General features: G+C 36.5%; 2 protein-coding genes across 3 annotated transcripts; both read right to left on the minus strand.

Moving 5' to 3' along the window:
- Window positions 1–10,081: 10,081 nt before the first annotated feature.
- Window positions 10,082–10,763, minus strand: LOC126602037 (3-phosphoshikimate 1-carboxyvinyltransferase 2-like). Its single transcript, XM_050268854.1, has 2 exons — window positions 10,485–10,763; window positions 10,082–10,267 (listed from the first exon to the last, which is right to left on the minus strand). Exons 1-2 carry the CDS (start codon window positions 10,761–10,763, stop codon window positions 10,082–10,084), a joined length of 465 nt encoding a protein of 154 aa, XP_050124811.1.
- A 1,862-nt stretch (window positions 10,764–12,625) lies between these two features.
- LOC126599762 (3-phosphoshikimate 1-carboxyvinyltransferase 2) lies at window positions 12,626–16,426 on the minus strand. 2 transcript variants are annotated; one of them, XM_050266213.1, is made up of 8 exons: window positions 15,773–16,421; window positions 14,949–15,193; window positions 14,612–14,765; window positions 14,298–14,512; window positions 14,098–14,215; window positions 13,696–13,906; window positions 13,242–13,303; window positions 12,626–13,151 (listed from the first exon to the last, which is right to left on the minus strand). In XM_050266213.1, exons 1-8 carry the CDS (start codon window positions 16,124–16,126, stop codon window positions 12,933–12,935), a joined length of 1,578 nt encoding a protein of 525 aa, XP_050122170.1. In that variant the 5' UTR covers window positions 16,127–16,421; the 3' UTR covers window positions 12,626–12,932. The 2 variants fall into 2 exon arrangements, with proteins under 2 accessions (XP_050122170.1, XP_050122162.1); XM_050266205.1 differs by having other exon boundaries at window positions 12,626–13,303; window positions 15,773–16,426.
- Window positions 16,427–23,573: the final 7,147 nt, after the last annotated feature.

The following is a 23,573-nucleotide window of genomic DNA, read 5'->3' on the forward strand; positions in this document are numbered from 1 at the left end:
AGATGGCATTGCGCCTTAGGGCTAGGATAGGATTAACGGAGACTTGTAAGACATAACTTGTAACCTATGTATAAGGATGAATTAGGTAACACACCCTATTGTGAATTCATAAACACAACAAAAAACGGACTGAACTCAAGTCTATTTTAATTAGCCACAAGCTATCCCATCCAACTCACCAAACAGAGCCTTAAGGCATCAAAGATGCAAATGTAAAAGTTATACTTACATTTCATTTTTACATTTGTCAAACTCTAATGGGAGATATGCAAATTTGGTCTCATTTGGAGGAATTCACCTCCAAAAGATATATGAATTTTTATTTACATCTTTTAGTCAAGATGGGTGTTTACCATCTCTCACATTATAAGAGAAAATTTTCATTGTGTCGAGAACACGAGTGGTACACCACGTATCATTTTATAAGTGGAGGGAGTTTTATTTTTTAAGTTGTTAATTTTTTAACATAAGTATCTCACCAGTTGTATAGTGACACGTAGTGTACCACTTCGTATTTTGGGTACACTAAAAAATCTCTCCCACTAGAGAGCTTTCCGACCTAAAAAAATAATGTAAAACGCCATTCCAAAGCAATTTACATCTTTCATTGGAGATGTTCTTTGTCACAGCCCGTCCCGAATTAAAGTTATCGATAACGTAAATTGACGAAATTGCCCTTGAACGGTTGGTGGTAGTGTGTGTAAATGGGCTAAGGTTTGGACTCAATCAAAATTTTAAAGTTTTAGTTGTTTGGTTGGTGACCCAATTTGGACCACACACACATAAAAGTACCTTTCTCTCTCTTCTCTCCCGTGCTCTCTCCCTCGAACTCACTCTCTCTCCTTTTCTCTGGTATGGATTAACAACAAACTAGACGAAAGTTTGCAGATCGAGGGTTTAAAGGACACCATTGTGTTTCTGAGGTTCATACGAGTTGAATGGTACCATTTTTAGGTAAGAACTTCTTCGAAAACTCGTGAAAACCCTAACCCGATTTATGTCACTATTCATGCAATCGTAAAATCGTGTGTTTTTGGGGATTTCAAGCTTACAGGTAACTTAAGGAGGTCCTCACGAGGCTCAAAGTGGTTCGTTGGAAGAATTTGGACGTCAGATTATCGAGAATGACGGGTTTTAAGATTTGCCGGAATATCGAGGCTTTTTCCAACTAGTTTCTAGGGTTTCAGGGGCTTGACTTAGGTATGGTTTTGTTCGTCTTGGTGAGATCTTCAAATTGGTTCAAAATTCATGGAATTTGGTTAAGAAATGAAGAAGATAAGGTTTTGAAATAAATTCCAGAAACCGGCGAAGTCACCGGCGTCCAGCGACTCGTCAGAGAAGACAAGGGCATATTCCATCAGTTTTGACGGAATATGCTAACGGCATTAGATGACACCGTTAATAATTGACGGTATATGCTTGCTTTTGAACGGAATATTCCTAACGGCGTTGCCGCCGTCAGTGTGCTTGGCACGTGCCCGCACGTGGGCGGAGCGTTTGGCCATGCTTTGGCCGGCACATGGCGGCACGTGGGTGGTCGGAAAATGTTTCTAAAAATATGGGGATGTTCGTGAGGTTGTGTAGATCACGTTGGTATATTCAAACATCCCATTGATGTTTGAGCAATGTATGAGAAATTATTAGTTAGTATTGGTTATGTGCTTTAAATTAACGTTTTTATAGTTGTTTCACATATAGGAGAGACTTATCCCGAGGACAAGCGCAGTCAAGGGCGACTTGGGAGCTACGACCATTCGACATACCAGTGAGTGGGCTTTTGGTTTTCAGTATATATTAATATACTTGATATTTTCCCAGAATATGCATTTAAATGAGTTATGCTTTGAAAATGCCATGCCTATTGATTTATGCTTAAACCATGAGTTAGAATTGTAAGCATAAATATAATTGTGGTGCTATGGACACTCAGGTAAGCCCAGGTAAGTTTATGAATTGTGAATGTGAATAACGGTTGTGACTAATTGAGAAGCATAGAGCTCATAAATCTGCACCCCGGTGTTAGTGATTAGCCAGAGATATGGCACATGCTTGTATATAATGTCACATTCCGCACCCTATGCTCACATTGGATCCAATTTAGGTGCATAGTCCTGTCGTACAGACCATCATAGGTGGTTCCGACTCGTAGGTGACTAGCGATTTATCGCCCAGCTATCATGAAAGCATAGTATTGAGCATAATTATATTACACTCAGTCTTGTCATACAGACCCTTTTAGTGGTTCTGACTTGTGTGCAGTGTAGTGCCGTATAGGTCATTTGTAGTTACTCCAGCTAGATTGACTAATGAGCTATGATTTCAGCCGTACAGACTTCTGCAGGGGTTTCGGCTAATATGTTATTTTCCATGAATTTATTCTCACCTGAATTACTTATTCTATTTTATGTTTTGACATGGCATACTTATGAATATGGTTATGTGAAGCATGATTTGAATTGAGATATATATATATATATATATGCATATGTTTATATTTTATTTCTGGAAAAATTATACAGGTTTTACGGCGAGGGGTTAGAACTTTTGAGAAATGAAATGATTTTTGAAAAGCTTTGTTTTTGCCCACTCACATTTTCTTTTTTGCCCCCCTCCAGGTTTTAGGTAGACTTGCTGTTGGTGGCGTACAAGGATCTCGGCGGTTTTGACAGAATAAAATATTTGTAGGACATCTTCTGGTACTGTATAACGTACTTGTCCTACTGGACTGCACCTAGACTTTCTATGCACTGATTAGGGGTATTTACACTTGTATTTCACTCATAGCACTTCCTGTTTATAAGTGTACATTAGTAGCTTTCGGTTTTTATTTATTCGTATATTTCTTATCTTTATTGCTTTCGCACTGTGCACATGGCTACGTCACCCTCACGTGACAGCCAGCATGTCTCGATCTCGATCGGAGTGTGTCATTCTTAGCTCCTAAATGCAAAATAAACCAAAAGAAAAAATAACTGATTTTCAATTTCTCTTTTCTTTTTTGAAATAAACAGTTTTTTTTTTTTTTTTTTTGATGAACGGTTTTTTAGTTTCTCTTTATTGAAAGAGAAGTGATTTATCTACAATTTTTTTCCTTTGACGCCTATGTTTATTTTCTAGATTTGAATAGAATTAATTAAAAGAATTTTTATTGCACTCCACATCTCACAATATCTTAACGCAGTAATATATTGTTATAAGAACTATGGTATTTTATGTGAGATATATATACATGCCGCTTCATTTACATATAAAATGTGAATAATAAGTCAAATGTGCTTGAAAAAGAAACACTAATGTGCATAGAAAAATGTATGGCGGAGAACTTAGTCAACAAAAATAGGAATTTGGTTTGTGGTGTCTCTTAAGTTGGAAATTTCAACTTTATATTTTGGGTATGGAGCTACCTCGCTTTACGGAGACTGATTCTCATTAATATACACTAGATCCCTATATAATAAGCTTTGCATGGTTATTATCCTTTGCATCAGCGTCTGAGATCTCTCTTATCATACACAAGCACACACACAGATCAAGCACACACTCACGTACACACAGATTCAAATGGAGCGTTCAATGCGTCTTGTTTCAATCGCTTTCGTTTTTGTCCTGCTTTTGGCCGCTACCGGTAATTATACCTCTTTTTAATAATTAATTTTTTATGATGTTTCGATTAAAGCATCTTATTCAACAACAAAATTTGATCCTTAGAGATGGGGCCAATGGGTGTTAAGGCAAGGACTGAGTCAAGCAAGGCAGTTGAGGGAAAGATCTGTGAGTTTCCGAGCACATTGTTCAAGGGGTTGTGCTTTTCGTCTAACAACTGTAAACACACCTGCAGAAAGGAGCAATTCACCAGAGGCAAATGTAGTCTCCTCACCCGTACATGCATGTGCACAAAAAAGTGCTAATTAATTTGTTAAAAAGAAATGTAATCTGTGTAGAGACCGTGCTTGTGTAATGTGATGGATTGATATGACCCTGTATCCACATGGTTGCTTTTGCTAATTAATTGAATGACCCTGCATGGATCATTATTCATATGTCTAGTGTAGTGTTTTCACCGCATCTCATGTACTTTTAATCACCTATTATCCTGTATGTTTTTCTTCAAGGTTATTATTAACATTCCAAATGGTCACCGACTCTTTTTTTAATCACCTTATATGTTGTATCACCCTTGTTCGAAGAACATTGAAAAATATCTCCCACTAGAGAGCTTTCCACCAACAAAAAATGTGAAATGCCATTCCAAGGCAATTTGCATCTTCAGTTGAGGAGATGCTCTAGCCCCCAAAAGCAAAAAAATTAAAATTATTTTTATTGCACTCGACATCTCACAATGTCTTAACAACAAAATTAAACAATAATATGACTACAAAAAATAAAAATGTGAAATTTCGCTTAAAATATGCAAATTTTGGGATGAGGAATTGCAATTTTCTCATAAAAGGGAGAGTTATGGTAATAATTACATAGAGTAATCTGCAATCAATCACTACAATAATTGAATCAACCATGGGAGTTTCTCTACATTTCTTCATATTGACTCCATCGGACTAAATTTTCAATGAAATCGTAAGTTTCCTAACACTACGTCATATTCTTGCCTAGATGTTACAAAGTCCACCCAAACTATATAATTTATACAATTACTAATTATTAAACCTCAAACACAGAGAGTTGTAAGCCTAAAATTTGTTCTGTATATTATAATTTGAGTAAAATTGTAGTTAGATCAACATGTCACGCGTTATTTACTTCACATCACATACCAAAATTTGTCCTAAGAGTGAAAGCAATTGGTATATGTAATGTGCCAATGTGGTCAGTGGTCACTTGTAACAAAAAAAAAAAGATCATGTCTCTATCTATCTTCTATTAACATATTACACAAATAATAAAACTAACAAAATTGAAGAATTTCAAAGGGAGAGTGGTCCAATATTTTAATTTTAATGTTCCTCTACAACTTGTCCAATGTTTTAATTTTAATGTTTTTTTCCTTGGATTATTTAGTTGATCATAATTATGTTGGTTTCATATAAATACATAATGATTGTAAGTTGTATTTCAAAGCATTTTTTTATAGTCACTTAGTACTACGGTCTATTAGTATTTTTCTTCACTTGTAAGTAAGAAGTCTTATGTTCGATTCTCGCCAAAGATGAATTTGAACTATATTATTACTAGCTCATTATGAGGCTAAGACCATCCCCTGCTCTTAGTATAGATAATATCGATTATTAAAAATAAAATAAAAAATAAAACATTGTTTTACATATTTATTTAAATTTTCGATTTTGTGGCAGGTGAGCTTAAAATTCGATCTTAAGCTGATTGTGATTGTCATGTGTGATTGTTCAACGCTTTTATATGCAATTGCACATTGATGTGGCAAAGAAGCTTTTCTATCCTTATCGTTATCATGACAGACGGACTTACTTACATCGTGTGAGAAGTGAGATAGACACAAATGATACATATCATAGTAGATGCGTATATCAACCTTGTCATCGGTTTATCATTTTCATTTTTATGCCACATTGTTCGAAGTATACTTTGCTCTTACTTAAAAGAACACATTTTTTTAAGACAAGTTACAACTCCAGTAGTGGATCCAAGATTTGAATCTTGGAGGGTCCCATTGTTAAACACAATGTTTTTTTAGATAGTAATAGGGCGTAAAAAGAAAAAATCAGTTTATTCACTTGGTCGGCTTGTTGTGCACATGTCAACGAATATTGGAATATGATGAAGCAATTTGATAAGTGATATACAAAGAACTTGTTGAGTGATGTTGACGCAACATGTCGGGATATGTCTAACATGCATTATATCAAATATTTAGTAGGCCGCGTCATTACCTCTAAGGCTAAAATTATCATGTCAATAACTTTCTATGATATGATAAATTTTTGGATGAAATTTTAACGGACGGAGTTTTGTGAAATCAATTTTAAATTTCAAGAGGTGTTAATATAATTTCAAAATTCTCAACAAGTTTTTATAAAAATACAAAAAACTTCAATATAACATTCGGAGGGTCCTCGGAAGACCGAAACGTGTATGTTTTCCAAACTTGGGTGGTCCTGAGACTACCTTGGTTCCTATTTCCATCCACCCCTGACAGTTCCAGTGCACAATTTTTTTCTTTTGTGTTTATAATGAGTTGTTTTTGCGTACATAAGATACTGCGATTTGCTCGGAAAAAAAAAAAAAAAGACTTGTAGGAAGAGAAAATGCAAGGAGAGAGTCAAATGTGACTAGTACTAGTAATGAAAGGACTTACTTGAAATGAAGGCAAAAGCATATTTCCAAGAAGTATTATTGGTATCTTATAGTGCAATTTATGGCATGCCAAGGCTAGCATGTATCATGTGGGTTGATAACAATCTCAACTCAAAATGTAGGAATAGTGATGGTGAAGAAATCACACCTATATTTGTGCCCCACCTTCCCTACAACAGCATACTCTTTAATTATGATAATACATTGCAATGCACTCTTACATTTTGAAAAGAGAACAACCATTTCCAACCCCTTTTTATCTGCCTTTTTTCTTGGCTATTGCTGTTTGCTATTAGGGAATAACATTTTTCCCTTCTTTTCTTTATTCCTTTGTTAGCCCTTATGTAAAGAATAAAACCTTGAGAAGAACTTTTAGGTGAAAATTTCTATGTCACGTGACAAGATGAGCGACATACATTCTCGAGTTGAAATTTATTACTTGTTAAAAGTTTCTACTTGTGATTCACCTAAGTTCTTTAACAAGTGTTATGTCAAAGCATCATTCAATTTTTTCTCAATAAACCCTTGTTACTTCTCCATACACCATTTACACAATAACTCCGTGCATTTTTTTTTTATCAAAAGAAATAACTTCATTAAATAAACTTCAACATTACATCATACACCAGGTCTAACCGGATACGAAAAACAAAAAGTTCGAAATGGAAAACTGTTGAAGCATATGTCTCACATCAGAAAAATTCATTAAATTAAAATTGCACATCGGAAGACTGTTGATTCACTACTAAATGAATCAAGGTCTTTTGCAAAAAAAACTCCACACCTATAAAATTGCACATGTGATCAAGTTTGAGATAATATCAACACTTAATCGTAAAATTAGTCAAGTCCAAGCAACTCAAAACCACTAAAATCGTAAAATAATCCATAAACCCGAAGAACTACAGTCATCAATCTCACGTCACATCATATAACCAAGAAGAATATGTAAAACAAGATGCCATAAATCGTAGCACAGCAACCAAAATATGCCAAGAACACTGCAACTTGAAGTACTTTTGATCCTCAAGATTCAGTGTGCATTGTTGAAAAAGAAAGTCATCATCTCCTGATCTTTTCCACCAAGGTCATTGAATTAAAGGAAAACTAATGAAAAGGGCTTGAAAACTTTGAGTTTTAATGATAAGGACAAAATAAAGGGTAAAGTGAATAGTACCAGGATTGACTTTTTAGTGTAAAAATGTGGTTTTTCGTTAAAGTGAACAGTACCGGGTGCTTTTCGTTAAAATTCCCTTGAATTAAATGATCCGAATCTTTAATATTTCATCCAACAACAACAACAACAACAATAAAGCATTTTCCCACTAAGTGGGGTCGGCTATGTGAATCTTAGAACGCCATTGCGCTCGGTTTTGTGTCATGTCCTCCGTTAGATCCAAGTACTCTAAGTCTTTTCTTAGGGTCTCTTCCAAAGTTTTCCTAGGTCTTCCTCTACCCCTTCGGCCCTGAACCTCTGTCCCGTAGTCACATCTTCGAACTGGAGCGTCAGTAGGCCTTCTTTGCACATGTCCAACCCACTCATTCCTAATTTTATCATTTCTCGTGAGCCCACACCTCCAACGAAGCATCCTCATCTTCGATACACCCATTTTGTATACGTGTTGATGCTTCACCGCCCAAAAATTATTTCATGCAACGACAAAAAATTATTATAACTTTTAAGGCATCAAAACATGTGGGCTATTGAATGAAATTTTAAAGGTTTGGATTACTTAATCCAGTGACCTTGGTGGAAATGACTATTGAAAATGTGAAATAGTTACTCGGTCATTGTGGTAAATTAACTTATTAAATTGTTAATGAGTACTTATTAAGACCTATTTAGTTTGATCTCATTTTACGCCATCATCGTCACTACCACCTTACCTTTATATTATGATAATATCAAATTAAACGGATCTTAACAAACAACCATTAACAACTCAATAGATTTATAGGAAAATTAATGAAAATTGCTTGAAAACTTTGAGTTTTAATGATAAGGACAAAATAAAAGGTAAAGTGAATAGTACCAGGATTGACTTTTTAGTGTAAAAATATAATTTTTCGTTAAAATGAACAGTACCGGGTGCTTTTCGTTAAAGTTCCCTAGATTTATTTGCCCCATCGGACAATCACCACCGTCTGCATGTGAAACTGATGCAAAAGAAGACAGAGGAACACGTCTTGTTAGTCCTTTTTGTTTAATAAGCTGGCATCGTGCTCCATGCCCTGCAATTTAATCTAAGCAGCTAGCTGGACACGGACACGGACACGGACACGTGATTAAATCTACCCCGCCCCCAACTTGTAGTTTATTGATAAAGTATATTGCAATCATGCCCTACACCCTCACAATTTAGTGGATATGTGGATTCTGGACGGTGCTCCTGCAAACCTATGTACCATGCAGGGCCTAACAAAATGTGCTTTTGGGTGGACTGTCGGTTTAGAGTTTGCCCCAAGACAAATCTGATGCCATTTATCACATGTAAAGGTAGACCAGAGGAAGGGTTTACAAATCCGTAACCAGTATCTTAACTGGTTAAAAACATTTATTTATACGCTCGAGAGTCGATACGAGATTTTGCTTGGCACCTGTATCAAAAAAAACGGTAGTTCGTAGATCGTGAGAAGCTTATATCTAAACTGGTTAAAGAGCATTCAATATGTGCTCGATAGTCAAACGCAAGATTTACTTTTCCAGTTACCTTTTTATAAAAAGAAAGAAATGGTGGTTCTGGAAATTGTAAAGAGCTAGTAGCTCAACTCGTCAAGAATATTCATCCGTACGTTCGGAAGTCAAACACAAGAAAGAAAGAGTAGTTTGAAGATTGTAAAAAACTTGTAACTCAACTAGTTAAGATCATTCATCATACGTTCAAGAATTGAACATAAAATTCTTCTTTCTCCCAATATCAACTCGTATAAAAAATAAAAAAAGGGTCAGCAGATCCAAGCACTAATTGCTAATTCAATAATATTGAGTAGAATAAGATCACAATCTTAGAAAAACTAATTAATCCAATAATATCGAGTAGAATAAGACCACAATCTTAGAAAAACTAATTAATGTGCTCTACTTGAAAAATGTAAGCATCCAAAATTACATCTGCATTGCTTTGTCCAATGCTTGGTAAACTTCCCAAGGACTTGAAAGCAACCAGGGAATGTTTTACTGGTACAACCGGGATCCTTGATGGTAACCGGAAAATCTCCACAGGCAGCAAGAGAGAATGCCATGGCCTGTCTGTGGTCGTTGTACATGTTCATTCATGTCGCATTTAGTTTTTCCGGCGGTATGATCATGCAGTAATCTGATCCTTCTTCAACCGTTGCTCCGGCTGAAATTTTTGCGTCCGAAAATGTTAGAGAAAAGGTTTAGGAATATCAAGTACGAGGAAAGTCATTAGATTACTTGAATTTTGTATGCATAATTCACAACTATTTTCACAAATCGTCTAATAGATAGTTGTAACTACGAATTTGGAAATAAATTATTCGAAAACATCTAAATATGTTCAATCTGAAATTTGTTTTATGCATACGCTGAATTAAACAAAAATATATTGGTGTGTGCAAAATACCACAGCCCTCAACAGTGACAGTTCCTCTGATGACAGCAGCACCAGCTAGGAAGTAACTTGCACTCGAAGCATCACCTTCGACAAAAGCATTCCCAGGAGACCTGGTATATTCTTTTTATTTTGTTACACACAAGAAAACAATATTTCTCACAGCGGTTCGGCTAAATAAAACATACTTTGTACTTTTGACCGCCTTGGACGAAAAATCAATCTAAAATATCGTTATGTTGCAATGTGACACCAAAGTGTTCCATCACTTTCAAAGTCATCTCCACAAAAGGACTAGAAACGAGTCTATTGACAATGTCAATTTCGATGTCTCCAAGAGCCAAAGGAGACGCCATAAGCAAAGAAGTCCAGTATACGCTACTAACTGATCCAGAGAGCTTCACCTGAAAACAATATATAATAAAGTTTGAATTAAACTGATGAATCTCATCGCCTCTGCAGGCCAAAATAGGAGTGGATTCGGATAGGAAAATCAGGATTTTGGCATGCAAGGCAGCAAATTTTTATTTTTATTTTTATTTTTATGGTTTTACATTGCATTTGATCAAAAACTTACCAGTTAAACAACAACCATTAATATAAAAGACGAGCAAACCACACCCTTTCCCCTGGAAGGCCTCCCTTTCCAATCACACGGACAGGAGGGCAGTTTGTTCCAAGAAAACAATCAGCATCCGCACCAAGCTGCTTAAGACCAGCGACCATATCTCCAATTGGCCTCTCCCTCATTCCGGGCACCCTATCAAGTACATTGCTGTTCCAGCAGTTCCAAGAAAAAGCTGAACACTTGAACTCAATCTCTTGATTCATTCCCTGAGGGAAACCGACCACCACAACCCTCCACGAACGCTCGTTTGTGTGCCTTATCTTCTTCCACATTTATCCCAATGATTTTCAGTACACCAATCATATAATGAATATCATCACTATCTAGCAAGTTGTTCCCTGAACTATACAACAATAGTTGTGTCTACCAGGATAATATCGTCTTCTGTCCAATTACTTGATCCCCAAGTAAATTTCAGATTCCAAAACACTCAAGATACTGGTTTATCTTGTATCCCTTCTAGTTCAGCCTCCTTTTAAGTTGTCATCAAGAAAGAAATGGTTGACAACTACATCCTTAGTGAAAGAAATGTCGAGTGTTTTAATGTTATGTAGCACTCATTGCTACGTGGTACTCAGTGTCGAGTCTTTTAATGCTACGTAGTGTGGATGCAAATTTCTTCCTCCTTGATCTTGGACAAAGTTGCACTTACAAAACAATTAGCACCTTAGGGTCAAGGCCAAGAGCCTCACGCGCCCACGATGAATGGGGGGGCTTTGGCAGAGGAACCTCCGATGCCAAAGTTAGAATTTAGAGAGAAAAGTGTTTAGAAAGTATTAGGAATTTTGCAAGTGTGTTGGAATGATCTTTTAGTGAAAATGGGAGCCTATTTATAGGGATAGGCCGGCCCTCTTTGAAGGAGTGGCCGGCCATTAGGTTAGGTTTTTGGGTTTAATTTTGGTTTAATTAGCCAATTTATTATGATTAATTGGCTAATTAAATATAAAGGGAATGTTTTGGTGGTTATGAAATTAATTGGCTAGCTAATTAGTGTAATTAAAAGGGAGAAATGATAAAAAAAAAAAAAAAAAGGGTAGAAAGTATGGTGGACTCCTTTTTGAATGGGGATGGCCGGCCTTTGACTTGTTTTTGGGGTTGAATGGGTGATTTAATTGACAATTAGGGGATTGATTAGGCAATTAATCCCTTAATTAGTCAATTATTATGTTTTTAAAGGAAGATTTTAGGAAATATGAAAGGAATATATTATTTTGCTAATTGATTAGCTAAATAATGAAATAGAAAATATATGGAATAAATTAGGTTTTGGGAATTACTTTATAGAAAGGATTTGATGAAATATGTTTTTAATTGTTACCTATTTTTGGCACTTTTGACTTGGTTGAAGGATGGTTGCCCGCTGCTTACGCGTAGGAATCCCGTTGTACCGCAAGGGTATTTTTGTCCTTTTTTGTTCAAAAATCCACATGTTGCATTGTGATTATTTTTAGCTCCACACGTAGCACTCAGTGTCGAGTGTTTTAGCCGTTAAATTTGATTTCCACAAATATTATATTTTCAATATCAAACATTAATTTTTCGTAACACTCAATGCTATGTATATGTGTCTTCTAATTGGAAGACATTTTGCCTCATACGGATTCAAAGAAAGGTGCTAATGGGATAATTATACAAACAAAAAATGAATTTAAACTAGCGACCCTTAAAATTAACTAAAATCAGCTAATTAAACCGCCACAATCTTTACGGTGCCCGAGATTTCTCTGGTGGGCTGCAACACTATCTGTCACTGTTGACGGCTTCTCTGCTGTAGAAGCTGAAGCTCTAACCGAACGAACCATCCAACTATCCACCAACCCGTTTTTCAGCTTCAAACTCAAAGAACCTGAGCAACCCAGAAACTGACTTCAACGGGAGTAACAAGGATTTGGCCATCTCTCTCTCTCTCTCTCTCTCTCTCTCTCCAGAAAAGGTAATGAAGCGTACATCTGCTACAGCAATATAGTGTCGCAATCTCGCACCAAAATAAAAAGGGCGGAAGCGATGACCGAACAGCCATGAATGTTGTTCAATTTCGAAATGTTCAGATTAAGAAATGCACACTGCATTATGTAAAGAAAGACTCTTGAACGGAAACAGCAGAATTGCATAGCAAATTTACAAGTGATGCAAATTCTTTGAACCAAATACTTAACAAACCGAGCAATGTATGCCTTTCTTGACATCAAGTTTGTCCCAAAGAGAGGTACAAAAGAAGACCCACGAACCAAATCATGAATCACTATTATTGGGTAGAATCAGATCACAAATATAGAAACAATAACGAGCTCAACTTGCAAATACAAATCATCCAAAATTACAGGGGAATAAAGAGAAACTGAAACAAGTGTGGCTTCCATCTGCACTTCTTTCGCTGTAGAGGCACAAGGACGATCCCTCTCTCTCCCTATCTACAGATAAATATATCTTATAACCGCTGTTCAATGCTTGGTAAACTTCCTGAGGACTTCAAAGTAATCGGGGAATGTTTTTCTGGTACAACCGGGATCCTTGATAGTAACTGGAATGTCTCCACAGGCAGCAAGAGAGAAAGCCATGGCCATTCGGTGGTCATCATACGTGTCTATTGCTGTCACGTTTAATTTTTCTGGCGGTGTGATTATGCAGTAATCTGGTCCCTCTTCAACAGTTGCTCCCAGCTGAAATTTAGGTCCGAAAAATGTTAGAGAAGTAATAAGCATATGAAGGTGTGGGAATATCAAGTGTGAGGGCAGCCAACTAAAACGAACCTTTCTTAGTTCAGTGCATATGGCAATCATCCTTTCTGTCTCCTTCACTCTCCAACTTGCCACTGATGATAAGAACTCAAGAAGTCAAAGCAGACCTTTGTGATTGTTTTCACATGCTATTTTTTAAAAATATGAACTACTTTTAAAACCATGAGCATTCTGCTCAGATACGCAAAAAGATTAATCTTGAATGATATATGTATCAGCAAGGGCCTCAACCCGGAAAATATTCATCCTCACTTCTAACTGTTAAGAAAAAGATTTTTCTACTTTCATCTTACCGAAGGAGCCTCCATATTTTAGCATGGGTCCATTAACCACGAGATTGATTTGTTACTTGTCTATTTACCAGTTCTAAACACCTATGCGGACTCCACCCACCCTTTTTCTTTATTGTCTACTAACAACGAAAATATTATGCACAAGCCATTCACAGGAAAAGACTAGACCATACCATCTCTTATGGCAGTTTGTCCATCAGCAAAAAGAGCAACTACAGCAAGAGTCATGGCAACATCTGGCATTTTGTTCATGTTGACGTCAACAGCTTTCAAGTGTTTTCCTCCAGAAGAAAGTCGTTGAGGTCCTGTAACTGTGACAGAATTCTCTGTCCACGTAACTTTAGCACCCATCTTTTCAAGAACTTCAGCGAACTTTACATCTCCCTTGATTAAGAGAAACCAAAAAGGTTATAAGATGTCATATTTTCTCAAAGTGATAACTCTTTTTCAAAAACCATTGATGGTTGGAAATGTGTAATTACGATCGGGAAATAGGTTGGCCCATCAATCTGAAAATCTATCATTCATACACTGGGAAGTGAACAGAATAAGAAGATATTGGTCCCAGAAATTACCTGTAAACTGCTTGTCCCACAGCCTTCAACAGTGACAGTCCCACCAGTGACAGCAGCACCAGCTAGAAAGTAACTAGCACTTGAAGCATCGCCTTCGACAAAAGCATTTCCAGGAGACCTGATAGATATATTTTTCATTTTGTTACACAATGCAATCATATATCACATAGTGGTTCAGCAATATATTGAATAAAACATACTTGTACTTTTGACCTCCTCGGATCAAAAACCGATCCCAACTATCACTGTGTTCCACTGAGACCCCAAAGCGTTCCATCAACTTCAAAGTCATTTCCACATACGGAATGGAAATTAGTTTATCAATAATCTCTATTTCAACATCTCCAAGGGCCAAAGGAGCTGCCATAAGCAAAGCAGTCAAGTACTGACTACTAATTGATCCAGAGAGCTTCACCTGAAACAACAGATAAAGTGTGGATTGAATTGATTAAGTGCATCAAAACTGCAGGCATTACAGAACAACCATAAATGTACAAGATAATGCAAACCACACCTTCCCCCCTGGAAGGCCTCCCTTTCCAATCACACGGACAGGAGGGCAGTTTGTTCCAAGAAAACAATCAGCATCCGCACCAAGCTGCTTAAGACCATCAACTAAGTCTCCGATTGGTCTCTCCCTCATTCGGGGCACCCCATCAAGTACATACCTGAAACAGATTCAATATTATAGGAAAACCTTTTAAAATACAATATCAGTCTGTACTACCATATTCAAGGTTACTAAAATCATTTAACATCACAAAGTTGGGTGATGCAGAATGTAATAGAAACAAAAATCTGCGGAATGAGGAAGGAATCACACTTCTAGTCAACATGGAAATAGGACAAACCTAGCATGTCCACCAGCAGCAACAACTGCAGCAGTCAATGGCCGCATTGCTGTTCCAGCATTTCCAAGGAATAGTTGCACTTCATCTACTGATTCATTACTCAAAGGAAACCGACCACCACAACCCTCCACAACCGCTCGCCTGTTTTCCTTGTCCTCTTCAACATTCAGCCCAAGGGTTTTCAATGCACCAAGCATATAATGAATATCTTCACTATCTAACAAGTTGTCAACAACAGTTGTTCCCTGACAATAGCATAAAAAAAATATATAAAAAAAATAATAATCATGTTAACCGGGATGCTTTAATACATAAGGAAATCTTGAAACACATGTATGAAGTGATAAGAAGTATCATCAATCACTCTATGGAGCAATATATTTCATTCTCTCTAATAATGCAACTTGGATAACATCACCCTAATAACTGAATTTTCTTTTTAGATTTCTTATCAACCAAACAGAACCATGTCTAATTAGTGGACGAAACATTCCCGAGATCGAACCATGTCTAATTAGTGAACAAAACATTCCCGATCATTCGATCTCCTCAAGTAAATTTGAGATACCATGGCACTCAGTGTTCAATAATTTTCAATCCTTCTAGTCAATCTCTTTTTTAACAAGGTATCATTCTTTTCTGGTCTGTAATCTAACAGAACACTAAATCCTCGAAATCGAAAAACAAACACACGAACCCAAATCCACAAAATCTCTCCAATTTCTTCCCCTTTCAGCAACAACTACTAATCACACTACAACAAAAACTCAAATTTTTTATATCATCGTATCACAATTAGTTGCAAAGCAACAATCTTTACATACCTCAGAGAGAGCAGCAATCAGCAGAATTCGATTCGACAACGACTTGGAACCCGGCAACTTTATGGTGCCCGAGATTTCTTGGATGGGTTGCAGCACAATCTCCGGAACCGTGGACGGCTTCTCTGCTGTGGCAACTGAAGCTGCAACTGTAAGCGGATCGACCCTGACTTTACCGACGGTCCAACTGCCCACAAGCCCATTTTTCAGCTTCAAACTCAAAGAATTTGAGGAACCCAGAAACTGGGACTTCAATGGGAGAAAATTTGATGATCTGGGCATTTGGGATTTGGAAACATTGGGCAAAAGATTGATGCTTTGAGCTCCATTGCTGCAGATTTTGCTCACTTGGGCCATCTCTCTCTCAAAAAATCTCTTTTGAGAGTTGTCTAAATTGGTGTCTCTACAATTGTGGGAGCTTGGCGGAAGGGAAAGTTGGGGGTTTTGGTGAGAATGGTCGTAGGTAGGGATTGATGGACTCTAACAATTCACCAACCAATTCTGCCACCAGAAGTTTGAAAAAGAGATGGGGGAGATGGAGACGAGGGTGGTAGGTGTGCTTGCCTTTGTGCTTGGAAGGGTTGTACGTTGTGCTTTAAAATGGTGCACTCTGACTTCTTTGAGAGAGAGTATAGAGTTTGAAAGGAATTTGTACGCTAGTTGGGTTGGTAGGGGCTGCTATAGAAAGTGTCAGAGTCTCTCACCGACCCTTTTTATTCATAGAAAAGAACTTCATTAAAAATAAAAGCCTCTAGGGCTATAGCAGGTAATTTTTCCCTCGATCTGTTAACAAGACATGTAAATAATACAAAATAACGGATTTTGAATCAACACGATAATTAATTGGAGTCATTATCAAGTCGCACAATAAGAACCCGTTAATAACGGTTCCTTAACAGGTTTACACGAACGTGACACGCGAATAACTCATTTTGACACGTTAAAAAAATTAATTTTTTAAATATGTATTATTGTATTATTATTATATAAAATTTTTAAAATTTTAAGTTTTATTTATTTATGTATTTTTATAGTATATTATAGACAAAAAGTGAGATTACAAATTATAAAAACACATTAAAAATAAAAAATATCGAATAATTTAAAAATACAATACACAGTAAAAAAATTATAATAATTAATTTACAAGTGCAAAAAATGTGAAAAAATATCCAAATGCTCGTAATCGCATCATCTACGCTTTGAGGATGGGTGCATTGTCATTTGAAATTTTAAAACCATACAAACCCTCATGAATAGTATTTTTAAAGGAGCTCAAAATAAATAAAATAATCATGAATGTAAGCATATATAAACGCTTGTGATTGCATCATCTACACTTAGACGATGGTTACATGGGGCGGAGGTTGTCCTACATTACTTGGTTGGAGCACTCTCTTGGGTGAAATAGTAAAAGCAAAAAGTTTAGCATACGTTCTTGCCGGGAAAGTTTACATGTGTCGGTCTGCCACCGAAATCCAGATGCCAAAGGGATATTTAACTATGGAATAATACATTTCACAAAACGGCATTATCATTACTAGATTGGATAGGGGTAGTGGCATTTCGTACAAAATATGTAACTTATACCATCATTCGTAGAGCTAGAGGCAGATTCTTTAGCACTTGCGCTTTCATTATGGATTAACTAGCATAAAAGAGAATCGAACCCCTTGAGTTAACCGTTGTAAAAGAATCAGAAATTGAACCTTTGGCACCTCGTCCGTATCTCGGTCTTACCTAGCGTAAAAGATAATCGAATCCCTTGAGTTAACCGTTATAAAGGAATTTGAAATTGAACCTTTGGCGACTCGTCCGTATCGTCTCTCATGCCGTATCCATTCTCGTTTAGGTCGACCCCCCTCCTCGTAGACTCTATTTGGGCATTCCTTAAACAAGCAACCTACCACTGACTTGCTATCACCTATCTTCCCCTCCTCCTACTAAGGCAAACATTGAGCCCAAGGAACACGCTTTCTTAAGCGTGGTTAGCCCACTCTTACCCTGAGTGCTAGCCCCTTCGTGCTAGGAGCATGACGAACCCTTCCTGTGGTATATCCGCCGGTCGTTTAGATTTTTAAAACCTTCCAAATCTCATGAATAGTATTTTTATATGAGTGAAAATTTCATAAATTTAATAATAACTATTGTAGGAGTGAAAAATGTAAAAAAAATATATATATATACAATCATGCGTAATGACAAGCTTCACAACTTTCGTGAAGGGGACAACTCAGAAATCCGACACCATAATCCACAAACCTTAGATTTAAATTTAACCGTCCATTGTCGTTTATATTTTATTCTACTCACCAAATTTCATTTTTTAGATTTTCATTATTTATTGATTTAAAATATATTTTCTTTAACGAGTAACGGGTCGGCTCATATTGCCTGATAATATTAACGGGTCAATTTCGTGTCGGGTCATATTATCCGTTTACTTTAACGGGTGTTACAAGACATGACTCGTTAAGATATCGTGTATGACACAAAAACGACACGAACACGGAAAGCATGACACGAATGTCAGGTCTACTTAGGGCTACCAGTTTAGGTATAATCAAACAAGAAGGCATGATGAGCAGCCTTAGGAAGAGTTCTATCCCAAACATGAAAATCAGAAATAGAGTAACCAACACTAGTTATTGCATTCGCCAGAAAGTTGGCCTCCCTGAAGACATGCACCAACAAATGTCCTAAAAAAAAAACCCGCAAGCCAACGAATATTTTCCAGAATGAGCTTCAGTCTCCAAGGGGGGTTATAAGCACCACGTATGGAGTCAATCACGAACTTCGAATCTTTCTCAACTATAATACAAGATAAACCTCTAAACTTTGCCATCCCGAAGAGCTAGACATTCCGCCACAAAGATAGTATTCTGACCAATAAACCGACAATGGGATCCCATTTCTTATTTCTAATCACAAATCCAGCAGGCGCACTTTGCGGAGCCATCAAAATTAAGTTTAACAACGCCAGCTTTCGGAGGGGACTACCGGATAGAAGATGAAGATTGATGTCTTCTTCCATCTTAATCATCAGGATTATTATCGTTACCAGTGATGAAATCTCATTTAAAGTTAAGAGCAACCTTAACAATCCTTACAAAGTTTGGATTTTTGTTTTGAAACACAGGCAGATTCCACCATTTCCAAATTTGCCAGCAAATTAGTAAAGCTTTACTAAGATCACATAATCCTTCGTCAGCTCTGTGAGCTAGAACATTAAGCCAGTCATTAAATAAGAAAGACTGATTTAGCCTTAAGTTATTAGAGACAGCTTGACAATTCCAACAGTCTAGGAAAACTACAATTTATGAATAATTGGGATCTGCTTTCATCCTCCAAGTTACACATACATAGGGCAGATAGCTGGAATATTATTGACATGTCTTGTAAGTCTGTCTCTTATATGGAGCCTTCCTAGGATAAGTAGCCAACTAAAACTTTTCACTTTATGAGGCAGCTTAAGATTCCACATTTTCTTTAAAAGTTTTCTAGCATTTGCATTATTATTATCATATTTTTGGATCCAAGTTACCGACTTAATTGAGAACTTACCATTACCATTTGGCCTCCAACAACAAGAATCATCTTGGGGAATCAAGGGGAGAGGGATATTACATATTTTATTTACAATGTCCTCCTCTACCACCAACCATAGTTGGTCTCTGTCCCATTGGCCATTATTAATGAACTGACTTACTTTTAAGCTCTTATCCAAATCATTGGTGGCAACAATACTAGAAAGTGGGAAAGGAAAAACCCAGTTATGGGTCTAGAAGTAGATGTTATCTCCATTTCCCACAACCCACCTCAGCCCTAGTTTAATGACGTCTCTAGCTTTAAGGATACCTTTCCAAGCACATGAATGATTATGTCTTATCTTGGTGTGAAGGATATCCTCCTGATTTAAGTATTTTTTCTTGACAATCTGAACCCTCAAATTCTGGTTATCAGTAAGGACTTTCCAACCTAACATTGCTAAACAAGCATTGTTAAAATGAATAGTTCTCCTAACACTTAAAACTCCTATTCTCCTTGGGACAACAAACTTTATTACAAGTCACAGGGACCAGCTTGCAATTTTTTCCCCAAAAAAGCTTTCTACTTTCGCTATCTATAATGTTAGTAATCTTCTCAGGATACTTAAAACATGACATAGTATGGTTGGGAACACCTAACAAATTAGCTTTTATAAGAGTTAGGCTTCCGGCTTTAGAGAGGGTATTTGCCTTCCAGCCAGAAAGTTTATTTTTAATCTTGATTATAAGCTCCATAGCATTAACCTGGTCCTTCTAGAATATGATATTGTGAATACCTAGATACCTAACAATGACGGTTTTATGTTGAATATGAAGAATATTAACAATTTCATTTCTAGTATGATTAAGTGTGTTATTTGAGAAATATAGAGAAGATTTATGAAAATTTATTTTTTAACTTGAAGCGTGAAAAACCTTATCCAACACATTAGCAATCATTTGCAAAAATAAGACAATCATCTACAAACATAGGATTTGTGATTCTAAAACCTCTAGGGCAGTTAACAAGCCAACATTACTTCTAGAAGATTTTCCCATCTTATCTAAATGTCTAAATAAGGGTTCCATACAAAGGATGAAGATATATGGAGATAGAGGATCTCCTTGCCTGATACCTCTAAAGGATAGAAATAACCATGAGACTTATCATTAATAAGTAAAGAAAATGACGTAGAAGTAATACTCCATGATAAGATTGATCCAGTGAACATTAAAACCATATTCAATAAGCATAACTTTGATATAACCCCAGCTGAGAAAATCATAGGCCTTTTCAAGGTCAAGTTCAGCAGCCATTGCACCACTTTTTACCCTTTTTGCCTTTAAAAGAGGAAAACATCTCATGAGCAATGAGAATATTATCCTAGATGGATATTCCTGAAGCAAAAGCTCCCTGGTTTCTGGAGATGCAACTGTTTAATAAAGGTTTAAGTCTATTCACCAATATTTTAATGATAATCATGTATGTGACATTACAAAGGCTAATTGGTCTAAAGCTAGACTTAAACAACCTAAGACTTGATTCATTGTCGAAAAAAATCCTTAACTAAGTTAAACACCAAGGGGCCAACAAGATCCCAACAATTTTGATAGAAGGAAGCATGAATTCCATTTAATGTCGGCACTTTCAAAGCACCAATGCTTTTAACAGCATCAAAAGCCTCACTTTCAAGGATAGGGCTATTTAAATAACCATTTTGTTTAGCACTTATACAAGGTTCAATGATATCAACGAAATTATCTAGCACTATTGGGGAAGGCATGTTAGAAGCAGAGAACCTATTTTTAAAATCATCAACAAATGCTCTCTCTATCCCATCTCCCTTCCACCACTAAATTCCTTGGTTATCTTTTATTTTATTAATTTCATTTCTTTTCCTTCTTATGTGGCCACCGTTTGGAAATACTTAGGGCTGGTTTGGTATTGCTGTGCTTTGAAAAAAAGCTGCTGTGAGAATAAACGGCTGTGCTGTGAGAATAAGCGGCTGTGAAATAAAGCCAGTAGAGTGTTTGGTAAACTTTTTTGTGAAAGTGCTTTTGGAAAAAAAAAAGTAGGATGATAGTGTCTTTTCATTAAAGGAGCACTGTAGCTCCGTGTGCTTTGAAAAACTGGCTTTTTTTCAAAGCAGCAAATAGCAGCTTCAGCTTTTCCTTTGATTTTCAGCTTATTCTCACAGCAGCTTCCAAAATAAGCCCTTTTTTTTCAGTTTACCAAACACAAAAATGACCCTCAGCTTTTTTTCACAGTGGCTTTTTTTAAAATCACCTCAATCCCAAACGGGACCTTAGTCTTGTCACCAAGTTGTAGCCAATTATTTCTAGCTTTTTGTGCCCAAAAAATCTCCTCCTCATTCTTTAAAACTTCACTTAGTTGTTTTTTATTGCAAGCCCTTTATCAAAAAGATTACTCGGATAAAAAAACATTCATAATTTCATGCTGAACCTTATTTAGGTCCCAAATGAGACCTTTCTTCTTAATAAATTCCCAAACACTTTCTTATTCCAATTTCTAACCAGAAATTTAAAAGTCCCAAAATATTCTCTAATCTTATCACAAGGATTACCAGAGATGTTTTGACTCTTAAGCTTTACTTACAACGGTTTTAAAATTCGGATGGGAGAGCCATATAGCTTTAAACTTAAAGGTACTCGCACCCAGGTTATTAACACTATTATAGCTATTAGTGTCAAGTAAGATTGGACTATGATTAGACCCAAAAAATAGGATAGTTACGGAGATTTGCATTAGGGAACAAGTTGAGCCAGCTCATATTAGCAACAGCCCTATCAAGCCTCTCGAAGATAATAGTACTATTCTTATGATCATTGTACCAGGAAAATGGCACACCAGAGGCAGGGATAAAGATTAAATTTCCATCATTAAGGAAGCTATTGAAATTTATCATGTGATTATTGGCATTTTTGTCACCTCCCACCTGTTCTCCAATATTCATAATATTATTGAAATCACCAAGAAGCATCCAAGACTAGTTAAAATCATTACTTGAAATTAGATTAATAATTTCATTCCACAGTTGAGATTGAATATTCTTTTGCGGATACGCATACACACAAGAAATAAAGGAAAACTAATGAAAAGGGCTTGAAAACTTTGAGTTTTAATGATAAGGACAAAATAAAGGGTAAAATGAATAGTACCAGGATTGACTTTTTAGTGTAAAAATGTGGTTTTTCGTTAAAGTGAACAGTACCGGGTACTTTTCGTTAAAGTTCCCAAGAAATAATTCTCATAACTTTTTTCCATGACTTCACAATGAATAAATCTAGAACAATGGGCAAGCACATTTAAATTAATATTAAGATCATTCCAGCACAAACAAAGGCCTCAAGCCCTACCATCACCTATAGCAAAAAAAAAAAAAAAAAAACAAAAGAAATTTAAAGAACCACTTAGACAATAACGCACCTATACCACTATCCAGGTCAGACTTCGGTTCAACAATACAAAAAACATCTAAAGCATTTAAACAACGAAGAAAATTAAATTGATTGGCAAAACTTCATTAGTGAACATCCTCCAAGTTATAACTCGGACCCGCTCCTTTTTTAGCCTCACTTCTTATCATCTCCCTATTACCTCCAATCTGCACTTGTTCAATCACTCCCTCTTCAATTTCCATGAACACTTCTTCTCCAGTTTCAAGATCAGTTACCTCCTTAACACATTTACCCTTACTTTCACTCTCATTAGCTTGCTCAGCAACACCACTCTTCCCACCAGCAATCCCAGTATCAGAACCTCCATAAGCCATAAGACACCATTTAGACACAAGATCAGAACGCAACACCCAAATTTTATTACCCCTAACTACATTATCATAGCTTCGACCATCTTCGCTATCTAAACTTCTTCCCCTATTTGCACTTCTACCTCTCATCACAAGCACCGGAGTCCATCCTTTCTCTTCCTTAAGTTGCTCCTGAGTGCTATCACCACGAGCATGAACCTTTCCTTCAGCGAAGCTAAACTCATCAACTAAAATGTGCTGAGGGAACAACAACATAACTCCATCATGAAGCTCCTCCTTAGTCTCCTCACTAATTGGGAAATCAGTAGGACATACAAATGGCCCATCCTCAAAAATCCTATCAACTAAAAGACATCCATCATTATCAAAATCCATTAGGCAAGAGTGTCTCTCAGTGTGCTTTCTTCCACAATAAAAACAAACTTCAAATAGTTTTTCATAACTCAACAAGAGGGGACACTCCTCATCATCATTCACTATCAGAAG

Source organism: Malus sylvestris, chromosome 2 (genome assembly GCF_916048215.2).
Source record: "Malus sylvestris chromosome 2, drMalSylv7.2, whole genome shotgun sequence".
In the NCBI taxonomy this organism is placed as follows: domain Eukaryota; kingdom Viridiplantae; phylum Streptophyta; class Magnoliopsida; order Rosales; family Rosaceae; genus Malus; species Malus sylvestris.